This window comes from Pundamilia nyererei, unplaced genomic scaffold, assembly GCF_000239375.1.
Source record: "Pundamilia nyererei isolate P.nyererei 1_Seehausen unplaced genomic scaffold, PunNye1.0 scaffold00125, whole genome shotgun sequence".
Lineage (NCBI taxonomy): Eukaryota > Metazoa > Chordata > Actinopteri > Cichliformes > Cichlidae > Pundamilia > Pundamilia nyererei.
In genome coordinates, this window is record NW_005187526.1 from 1557187 (window position 1) to 1571157 (window position 13971).

The following is a 13971-nucleotide window of genomic DNA, read 5'->3' on the forward strand; positions in this document are numbered from 1 at the left end:
TCGAGCCTATACAGCTTGGAGTAAGACAACATGCATGAAGAGGATGATGTGGACAAAATACTCATTTGCCTAATAATTCTGCACTCCCTGTATATAAACAGTGGAGCATTAGACAGCTATGTGCTTCAGCACAGTCATTCAGCAGAGCTTTGGGCCTGGGGTGGACCTGCCAGTACAGTTCACTGCAGACTAGTTCTCTTGTAGTTCCACATTTTGGATTTATATATAATGCTAAATGCTCGCATAAAGGCCTAGTTGCATTATGGTGTCAACATGTGTAGGCTTACACTTTTTCCAAACTGATTACGAATCACTGAAGGAAAAACAACTATAAACAGAGTAAAAGGTAACATTCAGTACAGTGCAAAATACCCATCATTATCTAGCCTTGTGCAGACTACAAGTCCTGGTTTCCTGTGTTTCTTGTGCTGACATAAATAAAAAAAGGTTCTCCGACTGATATACCAGAGTCTATTACCTCCTGTTAAAATATAAAATCACTCTATATAACTCATCTGTGTCCTTGTGCTCCCTCAGAGTCTCCTGCAGCGCTGCCACTCTGCACGGGCCTCTTATCTCTTCCAGCAGGACAAGTTCTACGATGTCAGCTACGACACGGGGGACAAGTCGGTGCAGTGTAGCAGGAAGCCAGATGCTTTCAAAATCTGGCTCATGTGGAAGGCTTTGGGAAGCAAAGAGCTGGAGCAGAGGGTGGACAGAGCCCTCGCCATGGCAAGGTCAGTCTGAGGAACCATGGGCTGCAGATAAATATCACAGTGACCGCATGGCAATATTTACTAAATCAGCTCATCACAGAAATAGGAACCAAAAATGTATGTAGTGGTCCTTCACACCACAGAAGTATTGCTCATTCATGGAATACAGGCTTAGCAGCATAAATTACAGAAAAATAGACCCAGCAGTGCTTCATGCACAGAGACTGAGGACTGCTGTGAACTAACTGCTCTAACTTTAACTGACAAAATGAAACTATGTGCACGACTGTGGGGACTAAGCTGGTGCACAGTGCACTCTAGTGGCCATTTCTGTGAATGACCTCAGTAATAAGCAAAAATGTGGAATGGCATTATTATCATTTCTGTTTAATTTCAATAAAATAAAAATAATAAAAATGCAAAATATGCAGTAACATTATAATAAATTACTTAATTAATGAAAAATATTACTCTTTTTAAAATGATTGGCTAGCACACGATACAACCCCTAGGCTATATAGTGCATTCTCAATGCATTTTACAGATATATTTGCTTTAATAAATCAAAAATATCTAGTTAATTATCGATATGAAAGACTAATGATTGAATTAAAAAAACAGTTACTTTATTATTAACCCCAATTCTGAACATATTGTGATAAATGCAAAGACTTTCCCTATGACAGCTGGGACAGGCTCCACTCCTAAGACTAAGTATTATTATGGCTTGTATGTTGAGCGGTGGAAATGATGATATAAATCTGTGCTGCGATCTGAAGCTAAATTTTCTTCATCACAGATATCTGGCAGAAGAGATCAAGAAAAGAGAAGGATTCCGTCTGCTGATGGAAGTAAGTTAATTCACACTAAACCACTAAATTTCATGTCATTACGAACTATGAAAAGAAGCATTTCATTCATGTTTTTATTTATTTATAGAAGTGCATACATCTCAATTTTATATCTCTACAGCCTGAATATGCAAATATTTGCTTCTGGTACATTCCACCCAGCTTGCAAACCCTTCCAGATGGCCCTGAGCTCTGGGAAAAGCTCCACAAAGTAAGTCGTTAACCACCTAAAAGTGACATTCTAAAATTTGACGATGACCAAATCCTCCCGTGTGTTTTGTGCCAGTCATTGCAGTGTTTCCTCCCTCCTCCTGCAGGTGGCACCTGTGATCAAAGAGCGCATGATGAAGAAGGGCAGCATGATGGTGGGCTACCAGCCACACGGAGAAAAGGCCAACTTCTTCAGGATGATCATCATCAGTCCTCAGGTCAGCAGGCAGGACATGGACTTTGTCCTGGATGAGATCAACAATCTGGGAAAGGACTTGTGATGACTCTCCAGCTTTGCACATCAGGGGCAGGCTTGTTGAGAACAGGGCCGGTTTTACCACCACCATTATGGAGCCCCCTCCACCTTTCAGTTTTCACTTCCTTTTGTTGTTTACAATAAATTTATTTAATCTATTTAAATGTAAGTAAGGCAGGGAAGTGATATAACGACAGGGGCAGAGATGTATGTTTGTTTGCCTGCTACCTGATTTCCTCTTGATTAATTTTTATGCCACAGTTTTTATATGTGAGAGTGACATGCTGTTTTTCTTTTTATTAAAGTCCCAAAACTGATTTCACTCATCAATTTGTGAATGGCTCATTAATCCGCTAGCTTGCACTAAGAGTGCTCACATAATCCAACAAAGATGTGTTAATGTTTTACCAGAACACAGCAGCTGGTCAGCAGAGGCCCCACACAATCACATGCATTCATGTTTATCTCGCTAAGTGAGCATATCTTTGTAGATGCCAGTGACCTAAAATCCTTTGTGACTCTGCAGAAGTTCATAATGGAAGCAGCAGCTGGCAGCAGGGTATTTAAGTCAACATCAGAGAAATACCCCAGCGAACTTGAAATAAAGTATCTTAGCTGGCTTCTTTTCACAAATAAATGAATCTTTATGCAGGGCCCAGAATGAAAGGAAGACAAAAGCAAACAGAGATAGCAGACAAAATATATCTACACACACATATATGTATTGTATGTAGAATGTATGACATGCTGGTGGTGGTGTGTGAAAAATATCCACAAACAAATGCAACCAAAGCCACAAAAACGACAGATAATAGAATAATTATTAAAATAAAACTTCAGTCTCTGTGGTAATGTGCCACTAACAACTGGTCAAGTATCACATCCATGCCTTTTCCAGACTCATACAGTAAATGCATCACACACATTGATGTAACCAGATTCTTACCCTGGATGGCATTACCTTGGCCTCCAGTAACACTGCGAGGAACCTTGGAGTCATTTTTGACCAGGACATGTCCTTCAATGCACAAGTTAAACAAATATGTAAGACTGTGTTCTTCCATTTGTGCAACATCTCTAAAGTTAGAAATATCCTGTCTCAGAGTGACGCTGAAAAGCTAGTTCATGCATTTATTACTTCCAGGCTGGACGACTGCAATTCATTATTATCAGGATGTCCTCAAAACTCCCTGAAGCCTTCAGTTGATCCAAAATGCTGCAGCAAGAGTCCTGACAGGGACTAGAAAGAGAGAGCAGATTTCTCCTGTACTGGCTTCCCTTCATTGGCTTCCTGTTAAATCCAGAATTGAATTCAAAATCCTGCTCCTCACATACAAGGTCTTGAATAATCAGGCCGCATCTTATCTTGATGGCCTTATAGTACCATATCACCCCATTAGAGCACTTCGCTCTCGCACTGCAGGCTTACTTGTTTCCCCCGTCCCCCCAGAGTATTTAAAAGTAGAATGGGAGGGAGAGCCTTCAGTTTTCAGGCCCCTCTTCTGTGGAACCAGCTTCCAGTTTGAATTCAGGAGACAGACACTATCTCTACTTTTAAGATTAGGCTTAACACTTTCCTTTTCGCTAAAGCATATAGTTAGGGCTGGACCAGGTGACCCTGAATCCTCCCTTAGTTATGCTGCAATAGGTGTGAGCTGCCGGGGGATTCCCATGATGTACTGAGTGTTTCTTCTTCAGTCGCCTTTCTCACTCACTATGACCTCTCTGCAATGAATTACACTTGTTATTAATCTCTGGCTCTCTTCCACAGCATGTCTTTTATTCTGTCTTCCTTTCTTTCTAACTTAACCCTAACCGGTCGCAGCAGATGGCCCCGCCCCTCCCTGAGCCTGGTTCTGCTGGAGGTTTCTTCCTGTTAAAAGGGAGTTTTTCCTTCCCACTGTTGCCAAAGTGCTTGTTCATAGGGGGTCATATGATTGTTGTTTTTTTCTCTGTATGCATTATTGTAGGGTCTACCTTACAATATAAAGCACCTTGAGGCAACTGCTGTTGTGATTTGGTGCCGTATAAATAAAATTGAATTGAATTAAATTCACATTGACTTTTCACCTTCTAAGAAATATAAGTGTTTCCTCATTTTATCCTACTAAATATTTGTGTGAATAATTACTACATAGGTTGATCTTGTTTTATGACCAAAGCTGCACTTTGTGGGTTTACAGTGACCCTGATGTTTCATGCTAAAATTGAAGAAATTTCCCTCAAAGTATCTTTGACACCATGTCATGTTCACAAGAATGGGATGGAAAACATGAAGCATTTGGCTGTTACTGGCCTGCATAACAATGCATAACATAATTATTCAGGGAGCGAAAACACATGGGCATTACTGAAAGACAAATATATATTTAGATAAAACAAAACAAAACACAAATGTTATACAGCGTGTGGAATTCTGACATTTATTTTAGTTGTCTGGTTGGTATTTACAGATGAAATATTTACAGATAATCAGACATCTTTGTTATTAAGTTGCATCACTCATCTGATAGTGCTGTGAAAATTCCTGACAGATCCATCTGTGCCATAGGAAGGCTCTTTGCATACGCCGATCATTAATCACAAGTCCTTTCCCAGATTATGGATCTCATCCAGGACAAAGTCCAGGTCCTGCCTGCTGACCTGAGGACTGATCACAACCATCCTGAAGAAGTTGGCTTTTTCTCCAAGAGGCTGGTAGCCTGTCATCATGCTGCCTGTCTTCATCATTCGCTGTTTCACCACTGGGGCCACCTAGAGGAGCAGGGTAGAAACTGCAGTGACTTTTTACTCCATATTAATGTACCAAAAGCCGGCAGCAGTGTGGGAGAGGGTCACACTTTTCTTGTTTATCACAATAGAATTCATGCATTTGCCAAACTAAAACTGAATAATCTCTTCATGTCAGCATTAGAATACATTAAAATAACCCTCTGCAGTGATGAACTCCTTACAGTGTGGAGCTTCTTCCAGAGCTCAGGACTCTCGGGAAGGTTCCTCAGGCTTGGCGGAAGGTACCAGAAGCAAACATTTGCAAATTCAGGCTGCAGAGAAAAACAGTTTAAATAATACTGCCTTAAAGATAGAAATGAAGGTTAGCTTTAGGGGTTTAGTTTCAAGTCATGTATGAATATGCAAGTACGTACTTCCAGCACAAGACGGAAACCTTCTCTTTTCTTGATCTCCTCTGCAAGATACCTACAATTGCATCACGTCAGGTTTCAGTGTTCAGTTTAAAAAAGAGACAGAAATCAAAATGTCTTCTTGATTGATCTGAAATTTTAATATTACAATGAAACGTGGTTGCACTGCCTTCTACATTAAGGAAACTGGGAAAACTGTACTTGTTATCAGCAGTCATGGCTGTGAGACAGTAAACGTAAAAGTTAAATATAACTTTACTGTGAAGGACAACTGATAATTTCTATTTGCCCACACTGACCTTGCCATGGCGAGGGCTCTGTCCACCCTCTGCTCCAGCTCTCTGCTTCCCAAAGCCTTCCACATGAGCCAGAACTTGAAGGCGTCTGGCTTCCTGCTGCACTGCACCGACTTGTCCCCCGTGTCGTAGCTGACATCGTAGAACTTGTCCTGCTGGAAGAGATAAGAGGCCCGAGCAGAGTGGCAGCGCTGCAGGAGACTCTGAGGGAGCAGAGTGAGGAAGACTTAACATGAAAAAAGAAATTTCATCTCTTGTGATTATACTGAAATGAAAACACAGGATAGAGGATGTGAAGGGCATCTGTCCCAGCTGAACACCTGACTTGATGTGGCACATCATTGTGGATCATTGGGACATTGCTGTCACTCTTGCTGGTTTTACTGGTGGTATTCATTTTTTCATTTAGCAAATATGACTTATCAGACTTATCAGACTCACCGTTTTGTCTCTGACCAGGAAAGCAGAGCACTGCAGAGAGGCCATCAGCATCTTGTGAGGGTTCCAAGCAACAGAGTCAACTCTTTATCAAACAAATGAAAGATGACAGAGCGAGGTTACATTCCACCTTAGTAGGCTGCAGTTCTACAAGTTTACGTTCTTCTTTGAAGCCCAAATTTACCAGTAACAGAAAAGTTGGTTTGCAGATGTATAGATAGTATGTCTTGATCTTTTGATAAAGAACGAAAATCACAAGATAAAATTATAGGGACTACAATAAAAATCTGCACGATTAAATGACAACGCTTACTTGTAGAAATTAAAATATATTTCTATGTATTATACAGAGAGTTGCAGTTGTGTGTCACGCTGAAAAAAATCAGCTACTACATTGTATGTTTAGGGGGATTTGTACGTAGTGTTTACCTGTGGATGCCCTTTAACAAGTGTTTATGCTTCTTAGACATGATAGCTGCTCCTCCCCAACATGCCTGAGCACAGACAGACAGAAGAGGAAAGTACTGATGAGCAACGCTGAGCGACAGGAGGGATTAAATGAACGACTTGATTAAATAATGAGCTCACATCCACATGTAGCCACAAGTTGTGCTTCTCACAGATGTCAGCAATTTCGTCGATGGGATCGAAGGCTCCGAGCACCGTGGTTCCTGCGGTGGCGTTTACCATGAAGGGAACTGCACCCTGTGCACACAGAATGAGATATTATCCTTTGGCTCATTTCCCATTTCAAGACTCTTTGTATGGTAGCTCAGGAAAATAAGATGGTTGACTAACCTCACTTTTTGCCAACTTTATTTTCTCCTCAAGGGCTGAGGGAATCATCCTTCCTCTGAAAACGACACGAGACAACCTCAATTCAGTCACTCTACTCTGTCTCTCTGCATTCATAGATTATCAGGAATTTTAAAGAAAAAAGGAAAGTGCGTGAAACAGACAGTGCACCTCTCATCAGTTGGGACAGTATAAACATTCTTCGTGCCGATCCCCATTAAAGCTGCTCCTTTGGAAATGGAGTAATGACACTGAAAGAGATTAAGCAAGAGTTTGTCAGTAAATATGCATGCCTGTGCTGGTTGCCGGCTTCCACAACCACACCAAATACTTCCAGATAACTCATGGGTTTTATTTTAATGTTTCCTAATGAATTACTCTTTAATCTTGAATGAAGCAAGGAAACCGTTTACTTCAGTTAATATTTGTATGAAACAGGCTACAGTATCACTGCTTTCCAGCATTAAACTTGTGCATTCAGCTCAGTTTGTTTGTATTTCTAAAGGACCGAATCACAATAGTTGCTTCAAGGTGCTTTACATGTACATTCCCTACAATATTTCAGAGAAAACCCCAACAATCATATGACCCCCTATGAGCAAGGCAAAGAAAAACTCCCTTTTAACAGGAAGAAACCTCAGAAAGAACCAGGTTCAGGTTAAGGGAGGGGTGGTCATCTATGTGATCTATGTGTTGGAGGTAAGTTATACTGAGTATTATTATATTGCTTGTTTGTAGTGAATCTTATGCAGGCAGTGATATCTTTTCTGGAAAACCAGCTAATAACACTCTAGGCTTACCCTAATTCTAATCCACACTTACCTCCTGGGACGTTAATATGACCAGTCGTGGAGCAGAAAACATGCCAACCTCTTTGAAATCTGGGCAGTAGCGGTACCTGGCCAAGTTCACAGCATATATGTTGGACAATGAGCCACCTGAAAGGTAATTGTCCCAAGATGACTTTACTTGTTAAGATAAAGATCTTTCTTGATTTCAAACATCCCATTTATTGATGTCCAGTTGGACACACAAGTATAAAGTTGAGTGTACCTGGGTTAAAGATTCCATCACCTCCTTCTTCCCAGCCAATCACCTTGATCATCTTCCTGAGCACAGCATCCTCCATTAAGGTAAACACTGGAGCCACCTCATATGTGTACCTGACGAAAACCACATATGCGTATGATTTAATGTGTAGTGTAGTTCCTGACAGAGCAGTGGACAGCATAAATATCTCCATGTGTGACTTACAGGTTTACAGTAAGTTGTTTGACTCACAGATTGGTTTTGACTGCTTCAGCAATGAAGCTTGCCACCATAGAGTAGGGCTCCATCCCTGCGTACAGCTGATTGAAGAAACGGGGATGACCTACAGAGATGGGACAGAAATACAGTACACAGCTAGGATCATATACTAACTATTAGTGTGGCTTTCCTTTTAATTTGATAACATTTGTGCTGAATCATACACTTCATATTGGTGCAATGCAAATTTGTGTCACAGTCACTCAGTATGCAAGCACATCGATGAACAATTATGTATCTGGCTGTCAGGAGACCTACTTAGAGGCTCCTCTGATCTTGAAATTTGGGAAGTCGTCAAATTTGTCAGATCTTAACACTTTCTCCTCTTAAATTTTAAATCCAAGAGCATTGCATATAGACAGCTTACATCAAATCTGTCTGTAGAGCCCAGAGATATTCATTTTGTCTTCAGTTACTGACTGATTGTGCTTTTTCATGTCCTGTAAACTGGGGCATTGAACAGATTGCTTCATTGAGCACTGATGCTTATTATTACACAATCAGGTATATATTGCATGGCATATGGCTTGTGGGAAACAGAAGAAGCACCAAAAGTGAAGCTGTCATCATTAGAAATCAGTATGACAAATTGTAAAGGCAAGAAAATGTTTAGTTCAAATTTATGTTCAGTTCAAGTTTACAATAAGAGTTCTGGTTTGTTTCTTTTTCGTTTGGGCACATCATGTTAGTTGTTTTTCCTCCAAAGCAGGTGCTTAAAAATGCACATAACATAAATACACACCGTTATATACTGTAGGCAGTCGCTGAAAGTTATGAACACTCACTGGTCTTGACACTATATCTGATGGCATCTCTGCATCTCTGCAAGATCTCAGACTCCGGCTCTCCTCTGTCTCTCAGCTCGAGGTCCAGCAGCTTCTTCAGCTGCTCGGGGGAGTGCCACTCACAAACCTGGAAAACAGGCACAGAGGTGTCACTGTCAAGGTCAACCAATAACCATACTTAAAGCATATTTTACACTATCCACCATCTAAAGAGACAAAACTAAAAAAAAGCATGTTAAATATAAATTAAATATAAATATATATACATATAATTTGATTACTTTAGACAGAAACAAACAATATAATTATAACTTTAAGATTCAGTTCTGTTGTTAATGTTTTTTAAATGCTGCTGATTTTAAATGCAACCACTAACCAGTGCTTTTCCTTATTGTTGGTCATTTACATACTGTTACAGTGATGGATGTTTATATTAAATATAACTACAGTGGCAGCTCACCGCTTTGTCTTTGTTCTGTATGACGGGTCGATGTCTTTAAAATGTGAGAACACCAACCTTTGTTAGGGAGGGCCAGCCAATCACAGGTAAGTTGGTCTATAATATATATGGTTTAACAAGTAAACAAAAACAAGCTAATACAGCTCAAACTTAAGGGCTGTGCCAAAGCACGGTGTAAGATAAAATAATCAAGGATTTTATAATCCCCTGCAATTAAATGGAATTTGAATGAATAATTAAAATGTAATTATATTTTCATGCAAATTCGCAAATACTTAAATGTAGGTACACTATAATAAATATGTCAGGTTGCTACACGAAACAAAGAATATTTAAACTGTAAGTAAGTGTATGTAGTCTTTAAATAGTCATAATTAATTTTAGGTGGTGCATGTGTAATTTTAAGTCTTGCATAGCTTCAGGTGTGTTACAGCAAGTGTAACAAATTATTATAATCCTTTTAAGTACTGCCAAGCGAATTTCTTGGTAATTTTTTGGAATAACATCATGCATTGTAAGTGCGCTGCACTTTCCTGTAAACTCCTTTTGAAATTCAAATGTTTGCTGTGAGGCAACAGTGCTAATCATCCCCACACCACCGTGCTGCCATCCATCCGTGTAAAATTACTTACACTATAACTGTTTCTTGTAAAAAACAAACTTGTTATCCCCTTATTCTAGAGTGCCAACTTTTAAATATTTATAGGTAAATATAATTGCACTGTACTTTCAAAGAAAGTAGTTGGAATTCCATGTTTTAAATCCATTTTAAATACCCTGGATTTCAAATAATAAATAAATACAACAATGCGTTACCTTCTCTTGGACGTTAGTGGCCTTCTTCACTGCCTCGTCCACAATGATTTCCATTGCTTGTCTGATAAAGGACTCTGCTATTTGTTCATCTGCAGTGGAGCTGCTCACATCAAAGCTGCCAGCTGGAGAACATTTTTCAGGTTGTGCCACAGGGGCCTGGCTTTCGCAGGACTTCACACCTTAAAAGAAAAAAGAAAAATTTTTTTGTCCCCTTGTTGCATAAAATAAAAGAAAGGAACAACACATGTCACTTCATTACCCAGTCCTGCTTCTAGTTTCTTAATTTTCCCTCTGATTCCAACGATTTCTTGATTCACTTCAAATTCATTTCGAGGCATTAAGATCATGAATGAAAGAAACAGCTTTCATGTGATGGCAGCTTTATACATTTGTGATTTTACACAAATGTTACTTCCAGTTTAATGTTGCATAATTATCATAAAAAAATAAAGCAGCTGCATAAATGCACATATTTGGCAGGATCCATCTGCTCTGCCCTTCTAAATGCACATGTGGGGAACCAAAAAGGCAGAGAGAGCACAGAAAACATGAAAAGAAGGAACAGTGGAGGGAGGTGGGTTTGCAAAGCAGCATGTCGAGGCAGCAGCGACTCCATGCAGGTTGGAGCAGCATAAATAGCACACACCATATCTAATTTGCCAATAGGATGCACATAACATATCAGCCGAGTCATCAGATAATGTGGGCTGGCATTGAGATGAGCTGATAGGCTGATTGCAGCCCTTCCTGACTCTGCGGATTGCTTGAACTAACCCTGTGCTCAAGCGTCACCTGCCACTTAACTGTACTTTACGTTACCTTTTCCCTGTGTAAGTGTAACTTTAAAATCTCACTGTGCTATGCCCTCTCATGTCTTGTCATATCTTTCTTGCACTCTTCTGGCATGATTGTCCAAGTTGTCACCTGACCTCTGAGCTGACTGACCTCTGGCCTTGTCAGTTATGGCAACAGTCCAAATTGTAGGACTTAATGAACTCAGTCACCCTCAAAACAAGCTGCTGCTTATCTTTTGAACTCCATTCCAGTAATTCAATTAAAGACAAATGTTACTTTTCATTTTGAAAAGAACAATTTCAAATTCAGTTTTTTTTCCTTTTAGCGTTGTCTCAAGGCCGGGCTATTTCCAGCAGATACAGAGCAGTGCAGAGAGATAACAAATAGAATATTTAAAGGTCTTTAAAGCGACAAGTTTAGATGTGTGGAAGGCTTTCTGAGGAACTGAGTTAAAGAATTCAAAATCCTTTTTTACTTTTTAAAATGTTTTTCCTTCCCTCTGAGTGTTGTTCCAAAATTTGATGAGGTTATCAAGCTCAAAACATCATTTTTAGTTGTTATTCTTGCAGGAATACTGATTGATTTCTACTGTGCATGAATAAAATATAAAGAATAAAAATACAAAATGACTTTAAACATATCAGAGCATTACATTTATGAAAGAATATAATTTATAGCGCCTAAAAAGATGCAGCATGTGATAGTTTGTGCTAAATGAAGTGCATATAACATAAGTGTTATAAGTGATCTTTTGCAAACTAAACTAAAAGTTCCACTGAAAAAGTCTTACCATTAATGTGTCTCTCCATATTTGATGAAATTTCCCAGCTGTGATGCTGCCTTATTTTGTGCCTCTTCTTTATTGCACATTACCACTAAGCCGTCCTATTTATACACAGAAGGACGGACTCTTCTGATGTCATGGAATTTCCCAGATCTGGGTTTGGATGCACAGCAATCAGTAACATCTGCACCACTACACAAACTTACCAGCTAATACCACTGATAGTTATGCTGACTTATGTTTTTACTGTACCTTACTGTTCTTTGATTGGAGGTTAAAAAAGAAACCCTGCATAATGCAGCTGTACAGTTATGGCCGTGAAACACAGAAATAGACGTGCAAAAGTGCATCAAAGAGAAGTGCAATTGATCTCAAGGTTGTGTAACAAACGTTTAGGTAGCTGCATGCAGCTGAGCACCACCAAACTGCTGGACTGAACATTGTCCTTTTACCCCTGTTGTGGAAAATTACTGAAACTGCCCTTACTGTGGAAAGTTACAGAATCTCTCAATTTCGGTTATGTGGTGTATTTTATTGATAGCTAAAAAAACCCCAAAAAACATAATTAAATGCATGAGCTTCAGCAATTAGCAACAGCAAAAAAAGCAAAATGATGTGCACAAAAAGTCCTAGACAGGACATGAGAAGGAGTATTTTTTGTGTGTGTTGGAAAAGGACTCCAAGTGGTTAATCTTTACCTTAAAATATAATGAAAACACATTTCTGGCCAAGGTGGCGTGTGCATTACAAGGATGCTCAGAAGTGGCAGAAACAGCGATGATTATAACTAGGATGATAATGACAGTTACAGAATGCATTCGCTTCAACTGGGTTGACAAATGAAGCCAAAAACTGCACTTCCTCAAGCTGCCACTTGAGGATTGCTCCAATGAGTCAGTCCCTGTGGACTCACACAATGGCCAACTTTACAGCATTAAACAGCACGTTTACAGCGTGTATGGACAACCTCTCCTTCATAGAAACTGTAAGGCGGGTGAAAAGAAATCATCACAGAGTCATACTGATAAGGCCTTCAGTTAAGCCTGCGGCTCCTTTGATTGACAGGTGTTCCAGCACTGGCAGTTGTAACCCATGGTGTTTCACTCCTTCTAAATCAAGTCACTGATGTGGACGTCTCAACCATGTTTGTGGCGTTGGCGCCTTTTGGATAATTTTTAATGGGAGTTTTGGTGAGCAGCATTCTAGTATTTTATTAGTCTGTTACTTAGCATTATATCCTGCCGGGCATGCATTGAGTTGGATCCATGCATAGCAAAAGTCCAGCAGCAGTTTTTTTCCCTTTAACCTCTTGCCTTTATCAGACAGCTGATTTGGGAAAAAAAATCATTAAAGAATGATAAAGTTCATACAGTTTGTAACCCTTACCCATTATTGAACCTACATGCAACGTGGAGCAGTTGAGCAATAAAGCCCTGCAGCTTTAGTACAGCACTGTAACAGGTTTATGCTGCTGCAGACCCACAACCATCCTGAATCCTCTGCTACTGATTTATTGCCTTCCTAGAGAGAAGGAGGGGCTTCTTAGAAACTGGAGCCTTCATCTTAGAGATAAGATAAGAAATAAGCGGCATCAATATCCCTTAACGCAATCCAGAGACAAAGTTTTAAATGGAAAAGATTGATTTATCATTAACTATTAATTATAGTCCTGGGAGCTCATGCAAAAATGTAAAATGCCATTTACTTTTTAACCCTCTCAGGCTCAAATTAAACCTTTTGTTGCTAATGCACAACCAAGTCCTGCAGTGGTACTTCTGAGTAAAAAAACTCATAAAATATGTATGTGGGGTAGTCAGGTTGTTAGTTTTTAATTGTTGCAAATCTGCAACGCCTGCCTTGAGAGGGTTAAAAAATGTTTCCAAACACACTGATCCTGTTAAAAAAGTGTCCACAGCTGTTTTGCCACTTTGTTGGCTGCAGTCTCATCTATTTTTCATCTTTTTTCGTTTTGCACTTCTCTTTGTCTTCATGACTGTTAGGACCTCCAAGCCTGTAGTTATGTCTTTAAGTCTGACATCATTAGCCATGTCTGGGCCCAAACTCCGCTGCAGGTCCCTAAGTCAAATGATCATTGCAGCATTACTGAGAGTTGAAAAACTGTCTAAATTCTTTCATCTGTAGCAAAATGATCAGTGTGGCTGCTCTACCAGGTGTAACAATCCGGTCGTAAAGTCTGACGTCACTAGCCGCGTCTGGGCCTAAACTCCGCTGCAGGTCCATATATCAAACGATCACTATGGCATTACTGAGAGTTGAAAAACTGTCTAAAGTCTTCCATCTTTAATAAAATGATCAGC

At 39.7% G+C, this 13971-nt stretch overlaps 2 protein-coding genes across 2 annotated transcripts in view; one reads left to right on the forward strand and one right to left on the reverse strand.

Moving 5' to 3' along the window:
* Window positions 1-2377, forward strand: part of LOC102205561 (acidic amino acid decarboxylase GADL1) — a 16407-nt gene extending 14030 nt beyond the window's left edge. Inside the window, exons 12-15 of the mRNA XM_005742957.1 lie at window positions 538-737; window positions 1516-1567; window positions 1689-1778; window positions 1885-2377. Of these exons, the coding sequence (XP_005743014.1) occupies window positions 538-737; window positions 1516-1567; window positions 1689-1778; window positions 1885-2058 (516 nt within the window). The 3' untranslated portion in view covers window positions 2059-2377. The remainder of the gene's footprint in view (window positions 1-537; window positions 738-1515; window positions 1568-1688; window positions 1779-1884) is intronic.
* Window positions 2378-4613: 2236 nt separating this feature from the next.
* The window catches only part of LOC102210655 (acidic amino acid decarboxylase GADL1-like), a 12539-nt gene continuing 3181 nt past the window's right edge, over window positions 4614-13971 (reverse strand). Inside the window, exons 2-15 of the mRNA XM_005742976.1 lie at window positions 10075-10253; window positions 8799-8925; window positions 7987-8077; window positions 7759-7868; window positions 7528-7643; window positions 6877-6956; window positions 6709-6763; window positions 6499-6615; window positions 6340-6404; window positions 5914-5995; window positions 5476-5675; window positions 5180-5231; window positions 4988-5077; window positions 4614-4787 (exon numbers count right to left, since the gene is read on the reverse strand). Coding sequence (XP_005743033.1) covers window positions 4614-4787; window positions 4988-5077; window positions 5180-5231; window positions 5476-5675; window positions 5914-5995; window positions 6340-6404; window positions 6499-6615; window positions 6709-6763; window positions 6877-6956; window positions 7528-7643; window positions 7759-7868; window positions 7987-8077; window positions 8799-8925; window positions 10075-10253 — 1538 coding nt within the window. The remainder of the gene's footprint in view (window positions 4788-4987; window positions 5078-5179; window positions 5232-5475; window positions 5676-5913; window positions 5996-6339; window positions 6405-6498; window positions 6616-6708; window positions 6764-6876; window positions 6957-7527; window positions 7644-7758; window positions 7869-7986; window positions 8078-8798; window positions 8926-10074; window positions 10254-13971) is intronic.